Genomic DNA, 24,581 nt, shown 5'->3' with positions numbered 1-24,581 from the left:
AGAGACTTGCGGAGAGGTTTAAAATAATTGATTTGGCCAACTATGTCACCAAAGTGCTTATCTTTTCGGTCAAGGATCCTGAGACTCCAGAGTTAAGCATGCTTGAGCTGGAGTAGTCTTAGGATGGCTGGATGGGTGACCTTCGAGGAAGTGACTGTCGGAACTGTGTGAGTGAAGACAAAACACATGGAACAATCATGTGGTCATTTGTAGGGACATTAGCAAGTCTTTAAAGCTTCCCAGACATAGCAAACCGACCGTCGGATATGGATGGGCTCACGGGCCTAGTGAGAGAACGTGAAGCCCATTAAGGAAGGTGGACCCATGGATTGGGATTGGATATGGGGTCCACTGAGAAGTGGCAATCGGAGCGTTACACAACTTTTCAAAACATAATATATATATATATATATATTATGTTTTGAAAAGTTGTGTAACGCTCCGATTGCCACTTCTCAATATATATATATATATATATACTGAGATTATTATGTAACTTAAATAACAAAATTCATATTTTTGATAAATCAAATTCACAATTTGAGATTTAATATCTCAGACGAAGCTTGCGGTGAAGATTCCGATCTTAGATCGTTTTAAAGATTATTAAAAAGTTGTGAAAGCTTTATTATTCAAAAATTGTTATAGATAGATAAAAGAGGAAGAATATATTGTATCTTATTCCAATGAATGAAAGGTCCTTTATATAGGAGTACAAAGAGAGGGTTTTACTTGATGACAAAGTAAACCTAGTTTACCTGTAATTCTAGAAGATGGGGCTTATAATGGGCATCCATCTATTATTCATAATACTCTCCCTTGGATGTCCATTATAATAATGTAACTCAAAATGCGCCGGAAATGCTGCCTCATTGAAAACCTTACCAGGAAAACCCAATGGGAAAAACCATGGTTAAGGGAAAAAGAGTGCAGCGCGCATCTACTCCCCCTGATGAGTACACATGTTGAGATTCTTGAGACGGCGTAATCCGAGATGATAAACCAACTTCTTAAAAGTAGCAGTAGGTAGCGCCTTGGTAAATAAGTCCGCCAAATTGTCACTCGAACGAATCTCTAAAACGCGTACATCACCATTTTCTGCAGGTCGTGTATGTAAAAGAACTTTGGTAGAATATGCTTTGTTCTATGGCCTTTGATGTATTCGTCTTTAAGTTGGGTGATGCATGCAGCATTGTCTTCATACATGATTGTTGGAGCATCTTTCCCTGCACATATACCACAATCTTCTCGAATATGATGAATTATGGATCTTAACCATACACACTCGCGACTACCTTCATGAATGGCTAAAATTTCTGCGTGATTAGAAGAAGTGGTTGTAATAGTTTGCTTCATAGAACGCCAGGAAATAGCAGTACCTTTGCTTGTGAATACATATCCTGTTTGCGATCTACCAGTATGGGGATCAGATAAGTATCCTGCATTTGCAAAACCAATTAAATCTTTCTTGGATAAATTGGAAAAGAATAAACCCATGTCGTTCGTACCTTGAAGGTAACGAAATATATGTTTAATCCCATTCCAGTGCCTTCGAGTTGGGCATGAGCTAAACCTTGCTAATAAATTCACCGCAAATGATATATCAGGTCTTGTATGACTAGCAAGGTACATTAATGCCCCTATTGCACTTAAGTATGGTACTTCAGGACCAAGAAGTTCTTTATCATTTTCCCGAGGACAGAATGGATCTTTTTTCACATCAAGTGTTCTTACAACCATTGGACTACTTAAGAGGTGTGCTCTATCCATATTGAACCTTTTAAGCACATTTTCCGTGTATGTCTCTTGATGCACCAAAATACCATTTTTTAGGTGTTCAATTTGTAGTCCCAAACAAATTTTTGTTTTTATGAGATCTTTCATCTCAAATTCTCTTTTCAAATATTCTATTGTGAAAGAAATATCTGCAGGAGTTCCCATGATATTTAAATCATCGACATATACTGCGATTATAACAAATCCTTTCTTAAGTCTCTTTATAAATATGCATGGACTAACATGATCATTCTTGTAGCCTACTTTTAGTAAGTACTCACTAAGACGATTATACCACATACGCCATGACTGTTTTAATCCATAAAGAGATCGATTTAATTATATGCAGTATTGATCTCGAGAAACAGGTTTTACTGCTTCACGCAGTTTAAATCCTTCTGGAACTTTCATATAAATATCATTTTCCAGTGGTCCATATAAATAGGCTGTGACTACATCCATTAAACGTAAATCAAGTCCTTCTTTTATTGCCAGACTAATGAGGAACCTGAAAGTAGTTGCATCCACCACAGGAGAGTATGTCTCTTCATAATCAATTCCAGGTCTTTGTGAAAAACTTTGTGCAACTAAATGTGTTTTATATCTCACAATTTTACCGATTTCATTCTTCTTTCGCACAAAACCCCATTTATGTCCCACTGGTTTTACACCTTTAGGTATACGGACTACTAGTCCAAAAACTTCTCTCTTTGCAAGAGATTTTAATTCTGCATCTATTGCTTCATTCCATTTTAGCCAATCACTTCTCTGTGTACACTCTTCAACAGATGTTGGTTCTTGATCCTCATCCATAACATCAACTCCTACATTATATGCAAACATATCATCGACGTCGATTTGCTTTCAGTTCCATTTTATTTTAGACAAGGCATAATTAATTGAGATCTCTTCATTATCAGGTACCTGAATTTCTTTCTTTGCCATGTCTAAGGTCTCTTCCAGAGATTTTTCTTTCATAATTATTTTCTCTGTTTCACCATTGATAATTTCTGCTCCTTTTCTTTTTCGAGGATTTTTATCTTTGGACCCAACTGGTCTACCACGTTTCAAACGTGTCTTAGACTCATTAGTAGTTTGATTTTGTCATTCTGGGATATTTATTCTTATTGGAGCATTTACAACTGGTATATATGATTTGATCACACTTTTTGGGTCATCAAACGTGTCTGGTAATTGATTTGCTAAACTCTGTAAATGAATTATCTTTTGGACTTCTAATTCATACTCTATAGTCCGAGGATCAAGAGAAGCCATTGACAATTGATTCGAATTTATATCTTTATCCAACTGTTTATTTTTCCCCTAATGTTGGGAAAACAAACTCATTAAAATGACAGTCTGCGAATCAAGCCTTGAATAAATCCCTTGTGGATGGCTCAAGATACTTTATTATTGATGGAGAATCAAATCCAACATATATTCCCAACCTCCTTTGAGGTCTCATCTTAGTTCGCTGTGGTGGAGCAATTGGAACATATACATCACATCCAAAAATTTTAAGATGGGAAATATTTGGTTCCTAACCCAGAACTAATTGTGATGGGGAGAAATTATGATAACTTGTTGGTCTGATACGAATCAGTTCTGCCGCATGTAATATAGCATGTCCCCAAGCAGATATAGGTAGTTTTGATTTCATTAGTAATGGTCTAGCAATCAGCTGAAGGCGCTTTATTAGTGATTCTGCTAAGCCCATCTGTGTGTGAACATGTGCTACAGGATGTTCAACACTTATCTCAATAGACATGCAATAGTCATTAAAGGCTTGAGATGTGAATTCACCAGCATTTTCAAGACGGATTGTCTTAAAAAGAAAATCTGGAAAATGTGCTCGTAATCTAACCAACGTGGCCAAGTAATCTTGCAAATGCTAGGTTTCGAGTTGGTAACAAGGATACATGTGACCATCGACTAGATGCATCAATTAAGACCATAAAATACCTAAAGGTTCCACATGATGGGTGAATCGGCCAACATATATCTCCTTGTATGCGTTCCAGAAAATTATATTTTTCTAAATTTATCTTTGCTGGTGAAGGTCGTATAATCAACTTGCCTTGTGAACAAGCAACACATGAAAATCATTAGAAAGAATCTTCGGGTTCTTCAATGAATGACCACATGAATTTATTATTATCTTTTGCATCATTGTTGTGTCAGGGTGACCTAACCGGTCATGCCAAACTTTTAAAGTTTCTGTGGACTTCTGGTTTACTATAGCATTTGCTTCAATTTTATTAATTGTTGTATAGTAAAGCCCAATGGAAAATGCAGGCAGTCTTTCCGCAATATTTTTAGAGTCTTGGGTATTATTTGTGATTTGAAGGTATTCAGTGTTACCTTTGCTCATTGTCTCAATATGGTATCCATTTCTGCGGATATCTTTAAAACTTAATAAGTTTCTTTGAGACTTAGGAGAGTATAATGCATCAACAGTTTCTAATTGTGTTCCCATAGGCAATGATATATTAGCTCTTCCAGAGCCTTCAATTATCTTTGCACTACCAGTTATGGTACTTACACTTGCTTCTTTCATTGTTAAACATGAGAAATAACTCCTATTTTTTAGAATGGTATATGACTAGTTGCACTGTTGGCCCGACATAAATCTCCACCATTCATTGTTCTTCAAATAAATAAACAAAAATAAATTAATCTCATATAAGTATTACTTAATTAAATTATAAATAGAAATTCATAAATAAATAAATATCTTAATAAATTAACTTTAATCATGTCTCAAAATACATAAATGCATAGAATATAAAAATCAAATAAAAATAAATCTGAAATCCAATAACTAAAAGCCAAAGACAATAAAATAAGAGACGAGGTTGAATAATTCTAGCTAGATCAGTTTTTCTCTTCTTCAGGAGGGAAGAAATCGGGAATGTCTAGGTGAGTAAAATCACCAAAGTCAAAATCATCTTCAAACACCATATTTGTATCCACTTTCTTTCCCTTTTCCTTGATTGATTGTTGGTAGAGCTCAACAAGATGTTTTGGGGTACGACACGTACGAGACCAATGGTCTTTTCCTCCACAACGGTAACATATATTCAGATATGTTGATTTCTCTTGTTTGTAACCACCTTTGTTTTCCCACTTCTGGTGAGAGTGGTTCTTAAACTGAATCCCATGACCACGACCTCGACCGTATCCACGTCCACGACCATGGCTACGACCTTGACCATTATTATTGGTCTTATCATAGGATGCCACATTCGCTTCAGGGAATTGAGCAGAACTAGATGGGCGTAGTCCATGATTTTCAACAACAGCTTGTTTCTTAGCTACAAGGAGACAAGAAATGAGTTGGGAATACTTCATTAATCCCTTCTCACGGTACTGTGTCTGCAGGACAATGTTATTAACATGAAAAAGTGGAGAATGTCTTCTCCAACTTGTCTGCATCCGTGACTTTCTATCCACATAATTCCAATTTGGAAGTTATTTTGAACAAAGCTGAGTTATACTCACTTACAGACTTGAAGTCTTGTAATCTTAGGTGAGTCCAATCATAGCGAGCCTTTTGATGATCATACCTTTCCTTAGATCATTCCAAAGGATTTGTGGATCTTTCACACTCAAGTATTCATTCTTGAGATCCTCATGGAGGTGATGACGAAGGAAAATCATAGCTTTGGACTTGTCCTTGCTTTGAGTTTGATTTCCTTCTTTGATGGTGTCAAGGAGATCTTTTGAATCTAGATGAATCTCAGCATCTAGTGCCCATGCCAAGTAGTTGTCTCCACTTATGTCAAGAGCTCCAAAATCAAGACTAGTGAGTTTTGACATAACTTTTAGCTTCAAAAACGTGCTGATAACGTGTTTTAGATAGATAAAAGAGGAGGAATAATTTTTTTTTTCGCAAAAAAGAGGAGGAATATATTGGTATCTTATTCCAATGAATGAAAGGTCCTTTCTATAGGAGTACAAAGAGAAAGTTTTAATTGATGACAAAGTAAACCTAATTTACAAATAATTTTAGAAAATGAGCCTTATAATGGGCATTCATCTATTATTTATAACAAAAATATAATATATGTTTCATTGTTAAAAAAAAATTCTTACTTTTATAACTGCTAATATTTTTATGGGTAAAACAATAAAAATCCATTATGTATACCGACTGATTTTCATAATGATCTTTTACTTTTATTTTTAGGTGAAAACACTTTTTTTTTTTGCTTTCTCTAGTGTGATTATGCATATATCTTTATTGGCAAACTTTTATATAGTGGCATTACAAAACGTCATTAAAAGTTACCGATCAAAGCCGTTACAATTAAAAGATTTAGTTTTAGTTTAAAAAAAAAAAATGATTTCTTGGTTATTAAAATCAGCTAGGTCCTTTGTATGTCTTCATGCATTAATTTCCAAATTAGGCCCATACTGATAAAAATGGATCAATAATACCCACATAAAGTAAGATATTATCTCATTTCATTACCCAAGCAACAGAGACACATCACTAATTTCAATGGCGCAGAAGCCTTGATATTAAAATTTGTGCATACTTTATGTTGTATTATTATTTTTTTTCTTTTTGTCAAAATATTATTTTGTACTAGGATAGTACCCGCGCTACGTAGCGGAATTGTTTTATATTTTGTTTTTATTTTTATTATTTTTGGATAATTTTATATATGTTTGTAATTAAAAAAATCATTATTAATATAGTTTTTGACAATGTTCATTGGTAATATTTTTGGTTTTAAGTTTTTGTTATTATGTGTTGCTAGTTTTTTTATTATAATGAAATTGTAGATTAAAATCAATTTTCTTCTTGTATTAGGATGTAATGGAGAACCATTATGATTGTTAGTTGTTTTGTTTTATTTTATCAATTTTGGCGTTGGATATTTAATGTTTTTATCAACACCATGGAGATTTTTTAAAATTTTTGGTTATTAAAAGAATGTTTGATTGTGTTATATCAACTCTACGTCCTTACATGTTTATGAGATTAGTTAATTAATTATTAAACATATAATGAAAAAATGTTTTTTCTCGCTTCGGAAAAATTAACTCATATGAGTCTAACTTGTGTTCAAAATTGTCCAACCATTCTATTCTTCGGATATGAAACTTAATTTATTTTATGTTTTTAATCAAAAAAGAAATCCATCAAAACATTTTTTTGTCATTAACATCTCATTTTTGAGGTTTATGATTGGGCTTTTGATATGATGATGGGTCTAGTTCACCTTATGCAAAACTAAAACTCATTCTAGTTATATATATATTGAAATCAGTTGTCGATCATACTACTGGTGTCCGCTGAGGAAGGTTCTCGTTGAAACAAAGTTTGAACCACTTCGGTTTATATATTACGGTCAAGTTTGGTTTAATTTCATTTAGGCGATGTTGTTTATCTCACGTAACAAAACAATATGCCATGTGCTTCATTTTTAAAAAAAATCTATTAATTTATTTAAAATTGACAAACAAATCAAAATATTAAAATTTATACTCAAGTTTAAGAGAAAAAGTGACATGGAAAAAAAAAACTTTTATTATAGGTTGATACATGTTGAGTTGTATTATTTGAAATGTTTTTATTGATTAACGATTTTATTGAAATGTCAAGCTGAAAAAGCCTAAAATGTTGAGTTGTTAGATGAAGAGAACAACACATTCTAATTTTATTGTATTGATTATTATATTTATACCTCTTAACTAACTATTACGGCTTTATATAAGATGGAATATATAATTAAATGTATTGGTATCTGCTTAAAAAAAAATATTAATAATTTTACTATACAAAAGATCTATAGCTATAAAGCCTAGCTAATGAAATGGCCTATATTTTAAACAGCTTAATAGTTCTTTGCAAGGCTAATTCCGTGAGAGTTTTTTTTTTTTTTTTTTTTTCATATACAAAACGCAACTTCACGTTGTCACAAAGGACGAGTTAATCTTAACAGCTTCGTAGCCACTCCTGCTTCATATTTCTTATCAGACCAACAATCTGTATAGATCCTTTAGCTGCAAGTTCATAAAAGTCTAACTAAGTATTGAGGCTAGAGAAAAAGGTCTAAAAGTATGCTTCCGGGTTTACTCGTCATGATGATCCCTCAGGGTTTTGACTATGCAACGGAGGTTCTCGAGGCCTCAAACATGACTTTTGCTTTCAAAGGCCCATGTTTTGCGGGACTCGACATGTTGCTCACCGTTGATCCGGCCAATATCCATTACATCATGAGCTCAAACTTCGAGAATTATCCAAAAGGATCCGAGTTGAAGAATATATTTGATATTTTGGGAGATGGGATTTTCAACGCGGATTCAGAGTTATGGGAAGATCTGAGGAAATCAGCTCAAACCATTATCAATCATCAAGATTTTCAAAGCTTCACACTAAAAACAAGCTTGAGTAAGCTAGAGAAAGGGCTTGTCCCACTTCTTGATCACGTTGCTGAGAAGAAATTGGTCGTTGACTTACAAGACGTGTTCAAAAGATTTGGTTTCGACACTTCCTTTGTTCTTATAACCGGGGTTGATCCAGGTTGTCTCTCGATCGAACTGCCGCATATGGAGTTTGCAAGAGCTTTTGCCGAAGCAGAGGAAGCGATATTGTGATAAGGTTGGTCTAGTGAGTCAACATAAGAAGAGAGTGGTGACTTGGCCAATGAGTTGGCTGGTTAAAGAATGTTAGCAATGTGCTAAGTGAGAGAGTTATGTGCTCTCCGATGGTTAGAGCGAGAGTGATGTACTCTCGATTCAGATCTTGTTACAGAGGTGAAGAGCTTCTGATGTGCTTGCCTTCGTCTATGGTGTGTACTCGTTTGGTTTATCAATAAAGGAGATAGAGGTTTGTTATCATTACGGAGCTAGCGATATCTTAAATCTAACATTGGTGCAGTGAAAATGTGATCGGAGCTTCAACGCGGAAGAGATCAGATCTGAAATTGGATTCTCTGAGAAGACGATTATGACGGAGACGACGGTTGCGACTGAAACTGATATCGGAGCTTCAACGCGACGGAGATGGCAGAATTTAATGAATTGAAGTTTCTCTATGGCGAATTTCAGAGCCTATGCCAAGCGGATGTGCAAATGGAGAAGAAGTTTACTTCGCTGGATAAAAACTTGAAGCGATTGAATGGAGATTTGAAACGAGTGCTAGAATTGGTGGAGACGACACCAGAGAAGATGAATTCTATGGAGAGACTGGAATCGCGATCGTTTTCTGATGGCACAAACCAGGTACCGTATTCAACTTCGGAACCTTGCCATAGTGATGCTGCCACTGGGAAGCCTTGCCATTGTCTTTCTAAACAGGATGAGATGCCTGTGTTTGATCAATCACAGCCTTGTGAGTGGTTGTACAAGGTAGAAAGATATTTTGGTGTTCGTCGATACTCGAAGATGGATAAACTGGATTTGTTTGGATTTAGTTTGGAAGGAAAGGCATGGAAATGGTTTTGTTGGGAGATGCACAAGAGGGAATTTTTAAGGATTGGAGTGATTTGAAGTGCAGATTTTTGGCTCGCTTTGCTCCAGTTCAGGGTTGTTCTCCGTCAGAAGTGATTCTGTGCAATAGCATTCCACGCTAAAGCTTGATCACACAACAGATTCGACGCCAGATTTTGAATCAAAAGCTGCCTCAATCATGGAGATTGATTGTGTTCCAGATTTTCAAGTACCATCTACTAATTTGGAACCTAGCCTTAGCATTAGGATTTGCAATGAGTCATTGGATGTCATAAATGATTTGTTCTTGGAGCAATCATATGTTGTCGATGCTTCCGAAGGGGTTGAGATTTTTGAGTTGTCAACAATTGTCAAGAACACACAATGTGTATTCCAAGTGTTCGATAAAATGTTGGTGAGAGACAGAAGAAGGAAGCAAAAACTTAAACAGAGAAAGTATCTCAACGCTTGGAGGTTTAAGTTCAAATTGAGGTCAAGAATTCGACAGCTCAAGGGTTCTTTTTCTTTTGCTTATATTGGATCAAATGGGGAAAGGCACAACTATAAGTCTCATAAGAGGAGGATGCATACACATATGAATCGGTTGATATGTAGATTGAGGTTGAGACAGGATTCAAGCAGCATAAAACAGTCTAATACTTCTGATATGTAGCCTAAGTTCTGGAGTAAAGTGGAATTAGGGGAAGAGACAGCTCTTACACTCGAGGAAGCAAAAACGGGTATACGTCTTTTAACTTCTTCTGATGCACAGTACAAGCTACAAGAGAATGTGTTTGTGGTGTCGGTTCTCCACGGATACACTGTTTTGAAAGCTTCTCCAATGGTGTATGGGAAACTACAGCTACAAACTAGACTAGCAATGGATATTCTAGAGCATGAAGTTAGCTTACTAAGGGTTCCTGCGTTCAACACACCTTTGCAAGACCGTGATACAACACTACTGACACAGTTTATCCATGGTGATGAGAAGTTTCAAGTGTTTCACAAGTGGAGAAGTAAAGAACTTCGATTCTGGAGGATGAATACAAACAAGAATAAGTATCATGTGCTGCTTACTTCTCTTTCGAAAATGAATGTTCCATGTATTCTTGTTGTTTCCGCAGTAGTTCGGCATAGAAGGACACATATGGGGATTGCACGACTCCAAGTTTGGCACTGTTGGGATCACAAGGCTGGGAAGTTGCAGCCATTTTCAGAACTCTTGCAGTGGGAACGGGTGTATTCTCAGTCCAGCGAAGGGATCAGCTGCTTAGAATTCGACCTTGGACCTTTCTTTACAACTCACGGTGCCACTAGTAGTGATGAAGTTATTGATGCAACAGCAACATCAATATCTGTAAAGTATATTGGATTCAAACAATATGGGACAGTGATGATCTTGTGTATGTGCCTCCAACAAGTGCTCGTGAGGTTGTTTACTTGGGTGAATCTAAAGAATGTGAAGTTTTGGCTGATCTCCAGCGGGTATGTGATCCATGCCATAGTCTTTCACAATTTTAAGCAACATAAGTTTCTCAAAGCATGGCGATTCAAGTACAAACAAGAATCAAAATGGTGGACAAACAAGAAGCATCACATTGTACAAGGTGATAACATCATTATTTTATCCATTTTAGCTATAGTTTTAGTATGCATTTAGGAAGAGTTTAGTATGATTTCAAGGCTTTAATGTCTATTATTAAGTATTTTTTAGGTTTCAAGAAGGTTTTACAGGTTTTATAGCAAAAAGGACCAAAGACAAAGAAAATACGTTTCAGGAAAGATTCAGAGATTTACATTATGTGCCACTTTTGAAGAACTTCCAGGACTCCTATTTCAACGATCTTGGTGTCTATGGAAAGCTGGAAGAGTCATCTGTCTCCTCGAAGTGGAAGCAAGTCAATCCGATCATTCACCAAGAAGTTATGCCCAATTTACCGAGACGTGTTATAGACCGACGTAAGGAGAACCATTCAGCCGATGGGCTTTTATTGATGGCCTGACCAGAAACCATCACTGCGGCCCAGCCCGGAGGAGTCACCACGTTCTAGAACATTCCTACGCTGTTTCAACAAAAAATACGTTTTTACCCTTACAAAACCCTAAGCCTTCAAAACTCTATAAATACTCTTCTAAACCGGCCATAGGGTTTAGAATGTGCCTTTAAAGTGCCTTCACCGAGCAGCCAAGAGATCACGACCAGAGGCGCAGCCGATGACCTGAAGCTCTCTCTCGTCCCTCTCTTTGAAACCTTGGAGATCACCAAACTCTTTAGTTTTCTATTTGCTTTGTTCTTTGTTTCTAAAGGAAGAAAATCCTTACAACTTTGTTTGACAATCATTGAAGTAATATCTAAAACCCTTTTCTCTATTTATTCTTTTATGTTTATGAGTTTATTAAATCTTGCTTTGATGATTTCCTTCAACATGCTAGAGTAATTTTCTAGTTGGGTTTAAAGGGATAATCAAATGAGGGAGATGATCTTAGTTTAGGTGGCAATTTTTAGAGTTTGTTAGATTTTTTTTTTGTTTATTCTATACTTTAATTTTAAGTCTTTGCTTAATGGTTTAAGTTAGCCTCATGAACTAACTATGATCTAATGTGTGTGTGCGTCGCCAAAAACTTGCATATGTGCTTGACCTAGCTTAGATGTGTGAGGAGTCATAGGAAGCACATACCTCTTACCTATGGAATTTCATGGATTATAATCGAACCTGTTTTAAATGGTTTGATCTATGCGTTGTTGCCTGCGACAGTTGAGTCTCGGAGTATAGAGATTTTAGACCGTTAGCTTGTGATCTATAAGTTAACGATTCATTCGTGTTTCGTAGTCCAAGTTTTAGATAAACAAACTAATCCTAAACTTTCCTAGATAGATAGATCATCGATCCCCTGCGATTCCCCTTGATGCCCGACGCTTTTATTTATTTATTTTACTTGCTTTTTATTTACGTTTATTTGCTTACTTACGACCGTGACAACCAAAACCCATTTTTATTAAGTCCTAGCCTTACATCTCTTCCGACGGATTCTCTAAACAACAACTTTCTCTTTGTGGGATCGATCATTAAATACTACTACCGATTAGTTATGCACTTTCAGCTGTCGTATGGTCTTTTTAAGGTAAAAGATTTGGAGTGAAAAACCACACACATCACAAGGAGCTAGTGAGAGATTGCCAAATTGTTTTTAGAAGCTTAAGGGCAAGCTTCTCCGAAAGGGGGGGAGTATTGATAAGGTTAGTCTAGTGATTCAACATAAGAAGAGAGTGGTGACTTGGCCAATGAGTTGGCTGGTTGAAGAGAAGACTCTAATTCTCTGAGAGGGTTTGGAGTTGAGAAGTATCTGAAGTATAAATAAGGGAGAGGAGTGTCTGAGGGAGGATTATACTTATGTTGTTGAATGTTAGCGATGTACTAAGTGAGAGAGTTATGTGCTCTCTGATGGTTAGAGCGAGAGTGATGTACTCTCATTTCTGATCTTGTTTTAGAGGTGAAGAGCTTGTGATATGCTTGCCTTCGTCTATGGTGTATACTCGTTTGGTTTATCAATAAAGGAGATAGAGGTTTGTTATCATTACGAAGTTAGCGATATCTTAATTCTAACATATTGTACAGACATGTCAAGCCGGAGATGGTTTGGAAGATGCAAAGATGGTTTGGGTTTGGAGATGAGTTGAAAATTAAAAAAGCTCACTCCACATTCGACCGAATTTTCTCTAAGTGCATAGCTTCTAAAAGAGATGGAATAGCCCGTGGAGATATTGACTCTTCTTCTAAAGATTTGTTGATGTCTTACATGAATGTCGATATGACCAAGTACAAGTTTTTGAATCCTAGTAATGAAAAATTCCTTAGAGACATTATCGTAAACTTCATGGTAGCTGGTAGAGACTCCACAGGCTCTGCTCTTACTTGGTTCTTCTTTCTTCTCTCTAAGAACCCAAAGGCGATAACCAAGATTCGTCAGGAAATCAACGCAAAACTATCTCCAGGAACCAAGAATTTGAATCATTCAACTCTCAGGAGGTAAAAGAGTTGGTGTATTTACATGGCGCATTTGTGTGAAGCACTACGGCTCTATCCACCGGTTCCATTTCAGAACAAGTCTCCTATAAACTCGGATGTCCTTCCGAGCGGACACAAAGTCGATGCAAGTTCAAAGATTTTCATTTTTCTTTACTCATTAGGGAGAATGAATTCGGTTTGGGGAGAAGATGCATCGGAATTCAAACCAGAGAGATGGATTTCAGAGAGTGGAAGGTTAGTTCATGTGCCTTCTTTTTAGTTTTTATCATTCAATGCTGGTCCAAGGACTTGTTTGGGGAAAGACGTGGTTATGAAGAATATGAAGACAATAGCTGTGAAAATTATACAAAACTATGAGATAAAGGTCATTGAAGGACAGAAGGTCGAGCCATTTCCTTCTATTATTCTTTACACGAAGCATGGTCTTAAAGTTACAGTCACTAAGAGATGTAACTTGATCTGAACATATATTATGCAATGCCTTTGTCTTATAAGACTATGAGTTTCCAACTCAAAACTAAATTTCAATAAGCGTATTAGCCCAATTTTTTAATATTATTTATAAATTGAATCCACAGATTGTGTTTTAACGCGGGTCAAGATTATGGAATTTCTACATTATATTAGATAAAAACATTATGGTTATTATGACTAGATTTAGGAGTTTAGCAATATGATATATATATATTATATATCACCCCTAAACTTCTCACTTCTCATTTGACATTGCTCTTGTGGTCTTGTCAATGATTTCTACGATTCATACCATACACACACACACATATATATATATATATATATATGTATTGTCTCAGGTGCAGCGTCTTCTAAGAACCTCTTTGTTAACTTTATGCATCCTTAATAGTACTGTTGCAACTGCTTATCAAGCAATCAAGGCATTGCTGCCATTTGAACAATCATTGTTGTTTTCCTCATTTAATTAAGCATTGGTTTTAGCACCTCAGCTAATAATTTTGGGAAGAACAAGAATAACGTTGGATTTCCAAGCTCCTTGTCATACCACAAAACATCAAAGGGATACCCCACAGCGATCTTGGTATCTTATGACACTTCCTCAAATTGTTTTCCCTAGTTTACTTCCCTTCATTGCCATCTACATCGAGTTTTACTGGATACTTGCTAGCGTCATGGGGTGACAGAATATACACATCTATAAAATCATCTTCATCGTAACGATTAATGTATTGACATATTTCTAACTTGAATATAAAGACCGAATGAATCAACATGATTAATCATTTACATAATTCACATTTAGGGTTAATTTAAGCAATGGTTCGTGCTTACTATTGTCAGACCAGCTTGAAGCAGAGAATGAATACACGAATGAATGGTAAGTGCTCACTCTCCTTGCTAACTCATTCTCCTAGACTCCTAAGCAAATTTAATATGAGTTATGCCTTTTGTTTTTATTTATGTACAGTTTGTGTTGGATAAGAAAGGTTATGCCTAAATTTATGGCCATGTTGTCTATTTTTGAATAAAGAGCATCATCGAGTTTTTGAGAGGAAATTATTGTGCCAGTATTATTGTTTCTTGGGAACAGTTTACTCGAGCGAAAAGTTGAAGTTCAAAAAACTTAAGTTAGGTTTGCTCTCCAATGATCGAACCATCTACCGACCGAAAAAGTAAATTTTATTTATCGTTATTTCGTTGGACATATCCTACACAATCACCAAACGGATTTCAAAAATTGTCATTCAGAACCGAAACTGATTAAAACCTGGTTTTTATCAGAATTCAGAAGGATCACCATCTACAAAATAAAGAAATTACCAAAATAAACAGAAGAGAGAAAATATAACTATTAAACAATATTTCTCACAAAAAGAATTTGAAATTTTTTTTCATAGATTATTAAAAGAGAAATTGCACCGTGTAACCAACAAAAAAACTTTAATTCAAAAACTAAGTACACTAACCATTAAAACATAATATACACTAAACTACAATATATACAATTTTCTCCTTCAACCATCAAGCCTATCTTTTTACCATCACCACCGCCGGCTATCATTATCGGCCATCTTCTTTGGCCACTACCATCAGCCACAATTGTCGACCATTTTCTCTGGTCACTACCACCGTTCATCTTTTTCGACCACTACTGTCGTCCATCTTCTCTGGCCACCGTCCGTCAGTCATCTTTTCTGACAACTACCATTGACTATCTCCTTCGGCTACCGACTACCGCCGTCGGCCATTTCCTCCGGCCACCGACCACTACCGTCGGCCACTAGCCACCACTATCCTCCTCTATTACAACACACTAAAATAATAATTTTCCTCTACCCTTATCCTATTTTCCTAATTATTGCTATATTTTTTATTTTATTTGTGATATCAATTATCACACAAATTGACCCTAATTAAAATTGAGTAACTAAAAAAATAAATTAAGCGGTCCCGAGAAAAAAAGAGTGAGTGATTTTTTTTTTTTTTTGGGTGTTTCAGATTTTTACATCAAATTGAGAAATGAATTAAATTCTATATTTGTGAACCCAAAAAAAAAATGCAATATTTAATTCCGGGAAACGCTGATAAATTGTCCGAATCCCTAAGAAATATCATTTCTCTCGGTCTCAAGTCCAACCAAAGTCTTTCTTTAGCCTCTTTTGCTTCTTAGCCGCATAGATCTCATCATGGCTCCAATTGCTGTCGGTGATGTTGTACCAGACGGAACTATCTCATTCTTCGATGAGAATGATCAGCTTCAGACCGTCTCCGTTTACTCTCTCGCCGCCGGTAAAAAAGTCATCCTCTTTGGTGTCCCTGGTGCTTTCACTCCCACTTGCAGGTATGTTTAAAGTTTCAAACTTTCTTCAGATTCATCTTTCGGATTAGTATCGTAAGATGTGGGTTTTGATTCTTAGCTGATGGGTTCTTAGATTTGATTTGAAAATTGTGTTTTTGCTTTTGGTTTGGTGATGTTAGTATGAAGCATGTTCCTGGGTTCATTGAGAAAGCAGATGAGCTGAAGTCAAAGGGTGTTGATGAGATCATTTGCTTTAGCGGTGAGTATTAATTGATATGTTTTTAATCTCTTTGATGAGTTCTGTTCGTGTATACTTGTGCAAATCTGATCAAAGATGCTAAATTGTGAATGGTGGTTGGTGTTGGATTTAGACAGTTGTATGGATCGATAACAGATGATGTTCTTTGCTAGTGAATGAATTTGGAATGAGACAGTTTTGGAGTACAATGAATTGAGTTTTGGAGGGTCTTTGCCCTGTGTATCTGGTCTCTGATGAGCTCTAAGATTAGACGGGTTATTGTATATGGCTTAGGCTGCTTGATGCGCTTTACGGATCTAAATGTGTATATTTGCTTTTGGTTTTTAAAGAGTATTCACGGAGTGATTTGTATGTATTGTTGCAGTGAACGATCCATTTGTGATGAAGGCATGGGGAAAGACATACCCAGAGAACAAGCATGTGAAGTTTGTAGCTGACGGGTCAGGGGAATACACACACCTTCTAGGACTGGAGCTTGACCTCAAGGACAAGGGTCTTGGTGTTAGGTCAAGGAGATTCGCTCTGTTGCTCGATAACCTCAAGGTGACTGTAGCCAATGTTGAAACTGGTGGCGAGTTCACTGTTTCCAGCGCCGAAGATATCCTCAAGGCTCTCTAAGTTACTTATCGTTTGCTTTTGTTGTAAACCGCTGTATGTGAGAAGTAGGGGATTCTATATCGCCTCGTTTTCAAACAAGTAGGTGTAATAAAAATAAAGCGGTGTGTGATGGACTTGCTTTGGTGTAATAAACTGTTGGTTTTGGTCTTATTCTCTACGGTTGATTTATGAAATTGAGTAAATTTTACGTGAAGATATGCATACCAAGTCTTTCCATTGTTGTTCTGATTGATGATAAGCACGTACCAAAAAGTTAGGTTACCAGCGTAAGAATAGTTGGTATCATGCACACTTTGCCTTCTAATGTGTTATGAACATTGAAGAGATGTTAATCTTGAGGGCTGCTACTTTGTGTCTCACTTTCGCTAAACGGAGAAATGAGCTGTCATTTGCTGTTTGTTATGTCTCACCCGCCATCATCCGTGGACCTTTCTGTTCTTCATTTGGTATTTGGGTTTTACCTTCGTTCCATAATGGCGACTATTTAAGAAATGTTCTAAAGACTTGTTTATTATAAAATCGTTTTAAATAAAACACGCTTAATTGTTAAGTTCTATCATAATACTTGAAAAATGAAATAGTTGTATTTTGGTAACATATATAATTAAATCAGTTATTTTGAATACTCACCTCACATCACATGCATCATATATTTAGAGTGTTATCGTGGCGATGCTTTTTGGGGGCCAAATAGCAATTTCATACTTTTTCTAAATTATTTTAGGCGTGCTAGTTATCTAGTTAACCAAATCAACATGCTAGATTTGTAATACGAAAAAAAAAAATCCATCCTAAAATAAAAGTGAGTAGTAATAATAGTAAAAATAATCGATCACATGTCCAATCCCGGAAAGAAATAATGTTTATACGTATAATTTTAAAGAGAAAATCATATTTTAAACTTTGAAAGTATCATTGGGTATCACTTTAAACCTCAAAAATATTTCACTAACACTATAAACCTTTAAAATGATTTCACTAACACTTTAAACCTTAAAACTAATTTTTGTGTTTGTACCGCCATGATAGATGACAGAACAATAATATCCGTCAACGTGAAATAGTTAAATTATGTTGGTTTGATTTAAATACTTGCTTAATTAATTTAATTATTTATGACGATTGATAAAAGAAAATTAAAAATACATCAAAGCAAAAAAAAATGAAGAATCCGAGATAAGGTTAAAACATTTGACAAATGTAAAATTGAATACGGCAAATATATTTAGAAGATTCATTGGTTTCCAATGAGAAGTCAATCGATTTGAATCAGAATCCAGTAGAAATGCATTTATTAAAATGCTAACCAATGACACTTTGAAGGTTTAAAATGTGATTTTCCCTAATTTTAAACTCCTAGAACTTTATAACATCCCTTTTTACAATTCCAATTTTTCAAACCATTTGTGTATATACGTTGTGTTGTTTATTTAAGTGAATTAATTACGCCAATTATGTCCTGTTTATTTTTTTTTCTGTTCTAAAAAAACTCTAATTCTGGCCAATTATTAAAAACTCGTTGCATTTATTATTATCTTGAATTGCATTCATTTTTTCTTGTCATACAAGATTTTCCAAATATGTCCTACATATGTTATATATTTGGAAAACAAAGTTTTTTGTTTTGTTCAAAGCATTGCATTCAACATTTCAACTTAAAGCTTGAAATAGAGGAAGAATCATTCAAATTATATGAAAGATAAAAAGATAAAGGCTTGAAGATTTATCCAAGGAAATGCTCAACTCCAAAAAGCTTGCATCAGCAGGAATATTTCTAGTCGCCTTGACGAATTCAGATTCAGTCATTTCAAGAAATCCAAGAACCAACTTGTGGTGTTTATAATTGTGTATGTTATATATTTGGAAAACAAAGTTTATTTTTGGATAAACTAATTTTAGAAATCTATTAGTGATAATATATATATATATATATTCGATTAATGATATATTTTCCATTCCGTAAAAGTATAAAACACTATAAATTGTGCCATATACACACCTAGTCCATTATATTCATCTTCAAGTCCAACAAAAACTCATTCATTAGCCCCATTTGCTTCAAATCCTCAGAGAGATCTCTCCTCATGGCTCCAATTACAGTCGGCAATGTTATACCAGACGGAAAGATCTCATTCTTCGATGAGAATGATCAGCTTCAGACAGTCTCCATTCACTCTTTCGCCGCCGGTAAAAAAGTAGTTTTCTTTGGTGTCCCTGGTGCGTTCACTCCCCTTTGCAGGTATGTATAAATTTTTAAACTTTCTTCAGGTTTCTCCTTGGAATTGGCTTTATAAGATCCTTAGTTTCGATTTGAGAACCGGGTTGTGGTTTTTATTTGTTTTTGTTTGTGAGGTTAGTATGAGCCATGTGCCTGGATTCATTGAGAAAGCAGGGGAGTTTAAGTCAAAGGGTATTGATGAGATCATTTGCTTTAGCGGTAAGTATTAACTGATATGTTTAAGTTCATGATCCTGATATGTTTGATGTGCAAATGTGTTTTTTTTTTTAAGTATTGACGCCATCATATACATTGATTGTTGCAGCAAACGATCCGTATGTGATGAAGGCATGGGGAAAGACATACACAGAGAACAAGCACGTGAAGTTTGTAGGTGACGGGTCAGGGGAATACACACACCTTCTAGGACTTGAGCTTGACCTCAAGGACAAGGGTATGGGCGTTAGGACAAGGAGATTCGCTATGTTGCTCGATAACCTCAAGGTTACTGTAGCCAATGTTGAATCTGGCGGTGAGTTCACCATTTCCAGCGCCCAAGATATCCTCAAGGCTCTCTAGATAACTTTATCTTTTGCTTATTGTATTGTGTTATGTAAACCGCTCTATGTGAAGTTGAGGATTCTATAGCCTCATTTCATGCATAATAAAGCAGCGTGTGACTTGCTTGATATAATAAAATAAAGTATTATTTGGTTTTTATATTATTTTTCTTTGTGGTTGATTTCTGAAAGATATGAGTAATTCGCGTCAAGATGCATACAAAATCTCTTTGTTTTGTGGACTATGGTAGGTATGAACCTAAAAGTTAGGTAACCGGAGTTGTACTACAGAAATGTGTGTTTGCAGCAGTCTATTACATTCTAAAACAAGATAGCTTGGTCGACGAGTAATTATGAACAATGGAGAAGCGCATTTGGTGGCACACATTGAAGTATTGAACTATACGAAGCATTAGATACTTAGGAAACTTATTTTAAGACTATTTCACAATAGCTCAATAAGACAATAACAACGGCTTAAAATGAGGTTTAAGCTTATAGAATAATAGAATCCATAATAACTGGTTCAAGTAGAGATACCAACACATAACGCCAAGTCCTCACGAGTACTTCTTTGTTCACACATAAACACAACAGAACACACTTCCTTAGCACACACCATTCATCTTCTTCCTGTCCTTCACAAACTTCCTCCATCCAACAATAACGTCCATCAGAAGCTCCCTCTCCACCTTTTTCCCCTTCACATTATCCGCGACCCCTTCTAGTCCCATCTTCTTAGATAACTTGGAAGGCAAGGTATCTAGCTCGTGAAGCACCTTGGAAATATCTGCCACAAGTCTCTCCGCGAGTGTTCTTGAGAAATCTTCCCTGATGACAACACGCAGAACCGTGATGTGCTGTGCATCCGCAGGCATAGTGTAAGCCGGGACGATCCAGCCGAAACGACGTAGCATCTCAGAGATCTCGAACTCGTTGTGGAAACTATGGTCCTTGAGAGAGAAGGCTACCACTGGCACTCCTTGGTCCTTTGAGACTATGTTGAAACGCTCTGTTTTCTCTATTCCTTCTTTGAGAACCATCATGTTGTCAATGCAATTCTCCATCACATTTTTGTAGCCCTATTCAAACCAAAACGTCCCATGTAAAAAGTTCACTAGAGTCAGCAAAAAAAATTAAAGAAATTGACCTAATATATATATATATTTTTTAAAGATCTATGGTTTTATGGTTTACTACGAGTAACACTAGACTCACCTCGAACCCAAGACGAATGAGCTGGTAGTATTGAGCAATAATTTGGCTCGATCCTACAACAGCCAAAATATTTATCATGTTACATAGACATAACATCGTTAAATATTCAACTATAGAATATGAAACATATACATTACATACCTTTGGAGAAATTGAGGGTGAAAGTGGGTTGATCAGAACCAAGATAGTTAATATGAAAGATAAGCTCTTCAGGCAAATCCTCTTGTGCCCTCCACACGACCCAACCAATACCAGCATAGACCAGTCCATACTTGTGACCACTCACGTTGATGCTCTTAACCAAAGGAAGCCTAAAGTCCCATTCCAATTCAGGGTAGATAAATGGAGCAATGAACCCTCCACTTGCTGCATCCACGTGGATCGGTGTGGTCCAGCCAGTCTCCTCATTTTTCTTTACCAGCAAGTCATTGAGACGCTTCACGTCTTCGAACTCACCGTTGAGTGTTGACCCCAATATGGCCGCGACACAGATTGTGTTCTCGTCCACCATCTCTGCTGCTTTGTCTGGATCCATCACGTAGTAACCTTCACTTAGCTTTACCTCTTTGAGCTCAACCTCGAAGTACCGAGCAAATTTCTCCCAGCACACCTGAAAAAATTAGACCTTCTTTATGAGTTACTATGTTTAATATATATGTTTTAGGACATTATTCTTACAAAACCCTCTCTTTATTTATTAAGCTTTTCACCATTGTACGATGAAGATGTATAGATACTTACTTGAACATTGGCTCCAGTGACAATGTTGGGTTTGTCATAGGGTTTACCCTCAGCCTTGCGTTTGTTCTGCCATTTTCTTTTGAAGGCCAGTCCGGCTAACATGATGGCTTCGGAAGAACCAACTGTCCCTACTCCCACAGCAGTCTCATGTTCCTCAAGTGGCGCATTGAACAGTCGAGCAATAATGTTCACACATCGGTTCTGTTTTTCCAAAATAACACACGAAATTATGAATTATGAGTTCAATATATATTATACCAAAAGTAACCATTCTTCAATTATTTCTTTAATTTAAATTTTGAAAACGAAAATTTAATATTGTTATTTTTATTTTATTTTTGTCGATCTTTATCTCTATACTAGCTCAGTTTATTCTTCATTTTTTGGTGATTCATTAAATTTTCAACTACTAAACCTCATTGATCCATGACTTAAGAACCTAAACTAGTAACACATAACAACAGAAAGGAGTACATTTATGAATCTACCAAATTCAGTGATTCATATTAGTCAAAGTATCTTTCTTTTAATAAAAAAAAGGTAATTTATATTGGTAAATTAAAAGATATTATAGTATTGATAATGTGCTATTTATCTCTTTTTATGAAGAAAAAATAAAATAAACAAAATGACAACATAAGAATCGCGATAAAGTACTCTATGATATTTTACTATCATCATATTGACACTATCAAGCACCAAATGCACAGAGTGATGGCATCACATATCCATATATGAACAAACAAGTACCAATTTCTTAGTGGTGAATTTTTCAAAGTTTCACATGAAGAATCAATGTGACGATTGACCTTGCAATCACGAGATTTTAATGGTGGGTGGGCTCCTCCTAGGTTTCATCACAAGTCGCAACTGTTTGTATCCTAGGTCTCATACGTCAATTTATTTACTTTTATCTTCCTTTTTTTTTTGTTTTTTTTCCAATTTATTCATTTTTTACTTGTTATCTTTTGTCAAAACATACAACGTTTACCACGCCTTCATATACAGAAATACTCGATTAAATTGTACCATACCATCTAGTGGGAAAATGTTGAGTGGACCAATCAAAACCAAAAATAATGTGTGGAAAACAAAGAGAGGCTAAGCCCTCTTGCCAAAAAAAATAAAAAATCAAAGAGAGGTTGCCGACAAAAGTGATAACTTTGTCTTACGACTATTCAATTATTCTGCTTTGCCATCTTTTTCTCCCATACTTTGATTCTCAATGATTTAGAAAGTTTTCAACTTTAATCATACTACTTGGTTGATTCATTTCAAATAAATAAAAAACCGGATGCTATACCGATTGGTTTATTGGCAAACCGAATGTGTTCTTTTCCAACGTTCATATCAAGTGACCCACTAGAATTGCTGACAATTTAACATAAGTCAATACCAGTTATTTATGGTCAAGAGATCAAGTTAGAGAACAACTTACAAAACGACCAAGTCCACTAGTCTAAGAGCATGGACATGTCGGCCAATAAAAACTAGAAACGTATGGGACGTTTTTCTTTTCTAAATACAAAAAACGAAAATAAGTAATAATGTAAATTTGTCTTCTTCTATATTGTTAAGGAGAATTAAATGTTGGACTAATACTGAATTTATCTAAACAGCAGTTTTTTCATCTTCCACTCCCTCTTAACACTTTTTTGTTTTTGTTGAACAAATCCACTCCCTCTATCCTATAACCCAAATGTTCTACCCTTTTTCGTTAACCTATAACCCAAATTTTTCGTTAAAAACAAAAACAGAAGTATATGGAACGACACTTAAATTAAAAAAAATATTTTATCCAGATAATTAATCATATATTTTTGACGAAACCATTGCGAAATTGAAACAATTCCAAAGAAAACTAGAACAAGAAAAAGATCTAGCTAGCACCATTAGTTAACTATTATGGATCGAAAGATGGAGAGATTTAGACCTGTAGTTCGGTGGTGACAGGGTACTCATCCATGTCAACGTAGTTCTTGTTGATGGAGTCCATGATGAGTTTGTCACACTCTGGCTCCATCCATGTAGTCACGAACGAAGCTAGGTTAAGCCTGGGGTTACCATCAAGCATCAGCTCGTCTTTGATGATCTGGAACGCAGCGTCCTTCGGTATCGAGTTCTCACCGATCTCATACCTTTTTTTTTTTTTTTTTCAATCAATGAATAGAATAAAACCATCAATAAGAAAAGAGTTGAAAATATATTTCCTCTTAGATCATAATTGGTGTACTTACTTGGGAAGTGTAGTGCGAACATAGCGAGATCCGAACATGGTGCAGACAGATTCATCACTGTTCGTTGCCGTTCTTGCGAGAACCATCTTTTCTTTCTTTCTTGTGTGTGAGCGAGAAAGAGATGATGAAGAAGAACAAAAAGATACGAAGAGCTAAGGCTACGCTTATATTGATTATCGACCCTACATATTGGCTGTCTTTCCTTTTTTTGTTTTGTTTTATATAATTTGTAGTTTTGTATATATTTTTAAACGATTTTCGCATGTAAACATCTACAAGATCGTAAAGATATACCGAATTGATTTCATATACTCTCATATATGCTTGTACCTACTTAAAGAATTGATAAAAGTGATACCTACAAAATAGTTACTTTACCGTGGAAATTGGTTTTTTTTTTCGCAAGTATTACCTATATTTTCGCAAGTTTTTTTTCGAAACTTGATTGTATTATTTACAATAGCTTTTAAAACATGAGATAGCCTTTGCCACAAAAAAAGTAAAAGACAATAGAATATCTGAAAGTTGAAAACCATTAGCCAAGAAGCTCTAGCTAAACCTCAACCAATCTTGTAGTAGCCTTCTGAAATTTTTACCGTGTCTCTTTGCGAGAATGGCATCTCGAATCTGCGTATCTAACAATTTCTACATTTTTGTGTTATGAGAGATTAAAAACTCACTTAAAATAAAACCAATCAAATATGATA

General features: G+C 35.6%; 5 protein-coding genes and 2 pseudogenes across 8 annotated transcripts; 5 read left to right on the top strand and 2 right to left on the bottom strand.

Annotated features, from left to right (window-relative positions):
• Positions 1-4,650: 4,650 nt before the first annotated feature.
• LOC147941353 (uncharacterized) lies at positions 4,651-5,595 on the bottom strand. Its single transcript, XM_087458483.1, has 2 exons — positions 5,343-5,595; positions 4,651-5,090 (listed from the first exon to the last, which is right to left on the bottom strand). Exons 1-2 carry the CDS (start codon positions 5,593-5,595, stop codon positions 4,651-4,653), a joined length of 693 nt encoding a protein of 230 aa, XP_087314609.1.
• A 2,020-nt stretch (positions 5,596-7,615) lies between these two features.
• LOC147941351 (uncharacterized) lies at positions 7,616-11,589 on the top strand. Of its 4 annotated transcripts, none has more exons than XM_087458802.1 (3): positions 7,657-8,579; positions 8,669-10,826; positions 10,954-11,589. In XM_087458802.1, exons 2-3 carry the CDS (start codon positions 10,061-10,063, stop codon positions 11,220-11,222), a joined length of 1,035 nt encoding a protein of 344 aa, XP_087314928.1. In that variant the 5' UTR covers positions 7,657-8,579; positions 8,669-10,060; the 3' UTR covers positions 11,223-11,589. The 4 variants fall into 4 exon arrangements, with proteins under 4 accessions (XP_087314927.1, XP_087314930.1, XP_087314928.1 ...); XM_087458805.1 differs by having other exon boundaries at positions 8,027-8,579; positions 10,934-11,589; XM_087458801.1 differs by having other exon boundaries at positions 7,616-10,826.
• On the top strand, positions 7,870-8,385 carry LOC147941352 (alkane hydroxylase MAH1 pseudogene; annotated as a pseudogene).
• A 1,242-nt stretch (positions 11,590-12,831) lies between the features above and the next one.
• LOC104704632 (alkane hydroxylase MAH1 pseudogene) lies at positions 12,832-13,710 on the top strand (annotated as a pseudogene).
• A 1,309-nt stretch (positions 13,711-15,019) lies between these two features.
• LOC104750383 (peroxiredoxin-2B) lies at positions 15,020-17,093 on the top strand. Its single transcript, XM_010472173.2, has 3 exons — positions 15,020-16,065; positions 16,203-16,282; positions 16,647-17,093. The coding sequence occupies exons 1-3, from the start codon at positions 15,911-15,913 to the stop codon at positions 16,898-16,900; spliced, it is 489 nt and encodes a 162-aa protein (XP_010470475.1). The 5' UTR covers positions 15,020-15,910; the 3' UTR covers positions 16,901-17,093.
• A 1,757-nt stretch (positions 17,094-18,850) lies between these two features.
• LOC104701189 (peroxiredoxin-2C-like) lies at positions 18,851-19,838 on the top strand. Its single transcript, XM_010416840.3, has 3 exons — positions 18,851-19,139; positions 19,258-19,337; positions 19,444-19,838. Exons 1-3 carry the CDS (start codon positions 18,985-18,987, stop codon positions 19,695-19,697), a joined length of 489 nt encoding a protein of 162 aa, XP_010415142.1. The 5' UTR covers positions 18,851-18,984; the 3' UTR covers positions 19,698-19,838.
• Positions 19,839-20,071: 233 nt separating this feature from the next.
• Positions 20,072-24,415, bottom strand: LOC104701188 (glutamate decarboxylase 2). The gene is made up of 6 exons (XM_010416839.3): positions 23,875-24,415; positions 23,571-23,775; positions 21,638-21,838; positions 21,038-21,506; positions 20,897-20,949; positions 20,072-20,760 (listed from the first exon to the last, which is right to left on the bottom strand). The coding sequence occupies exons 1-6, from the start codon at positions 23,958-23,960 to the stop codon at positions 20,287-20,289; spliced, it is 1,488 nt and encodes a 495-aa protein (XP_010415141.2). The 5' UTR covers positions 23,961-24,415; the 3' UTR covers positions 20,072-20,286.
• Positions 24,416-24,581: the final 166 nt, after the last annotated feature.

This window comes from Camelina sativa, chromosome 7 (genome assembly GCF_030686135.1).
Source record: "Camelina sativa cultivar CO46 ecotype springtype chromosome 7, ASM3068613v1".
NCBI lineage: Eukaryota > Viridiplantae > Streptophyta > Magnoliopsida > Brassicales > Brassicaceae > Camelina > Camelina sativa.
The sequence above is the reverse complement of the archived record's forward strand: the minus strand, read 5'-3'. Positions and strand labels throughout refer to the sequence as shown.

Bases quoted from the DNA above. Each gene is read 5' to 3' on its own strand.
- LOC147941351 (XM_087458801.1), top strand. From the start codon at position 10,061: ATGGTGTATGGGAAACTACAGCTACAAACTAGACTAGCAATGGATATT. The intron at 10,827-10,953 runs GTGATAACATCA...AAGGTTTTACAG, and splicing joins GAAGCATCACATTGTACAAG to GTTTTATAGCAAAAAGGACC.
- LOC104701189 (XM_010416840.3), top strand. From the start codon at position 18,985: ATGGCTCCAATTACAGTCGGCAATGTTATACCAGACGGAAAGATCTCA. The intron at 19,140-19,257 runs GTATGTATAAAT...TTGTGAGGTTAG, and splicing joins GCGTTCACTCCCCTTTGCAG to TATGAGCCATGTGCCTGGAT. The intron at 19,338-19,443 runs GTAAGTATTAAC...TGATTGTTGCAG, and splicing joins TGAGATCATTTGCTTTAGCG to CAAACGATCCGTATGTGATG.
- LOC147941353 (XM_087458483.1), bottom strand. From the start codon at position 5,595: ATGTCAAAACTCACTAGTCTTGATTTTGGAGCTCTTGACATAAGTGGA. The intron at 5,091-5,342 runs GTATGATCATCA...GTCTCCTTGTAG, and splicing joins TTGGAATGATCTAAGGAAAG to CTAAGAAACAAGCTGTTGTT.
- LOC104701188 (XM_010416839.3), bottom strand. From the start codon at position 23,960: ATGGTTCTCGCAAGAACGGCAACGAACAGTGATGAATCTGTCTGCACC. The intron at 21,839-23,570 runs GTCTAAATCTCT...TTGGAAAAACAG, and splicing joins CTGTCACCACCGAACTACAG to AACCGATGTGTGAACATTAT. The intron at 21,507-21,637 runs GTAAGTATCTAT...TAATTTTTTCAG, and splicing joins TCACTGGAGCCAATGTTCAA to GTGTGCTGGGAGAAATTTGC.
- LOC104750383 (XM_010472173.2), top strand. From the start codon at position 15,911: ATGGCTCCAATTGCTGTCGGTGATGTTGTACCAGACGGAACTATCTCA. The intron at 16,066-16,202 runs GTATGTTTAAAG...TGGTGATGTTAG, and splicing joins GCTTTCACTCCCACTTGCAG to TATGAAGCATGTTCCTGGGT. The intron at 16,283-16,646 runs GTGAGTATTAAT...GTATTGTTGCAG, and splicing joins TGAGATCATTTGCTTTAGCG to TGAACGATCCATTTGTGATG.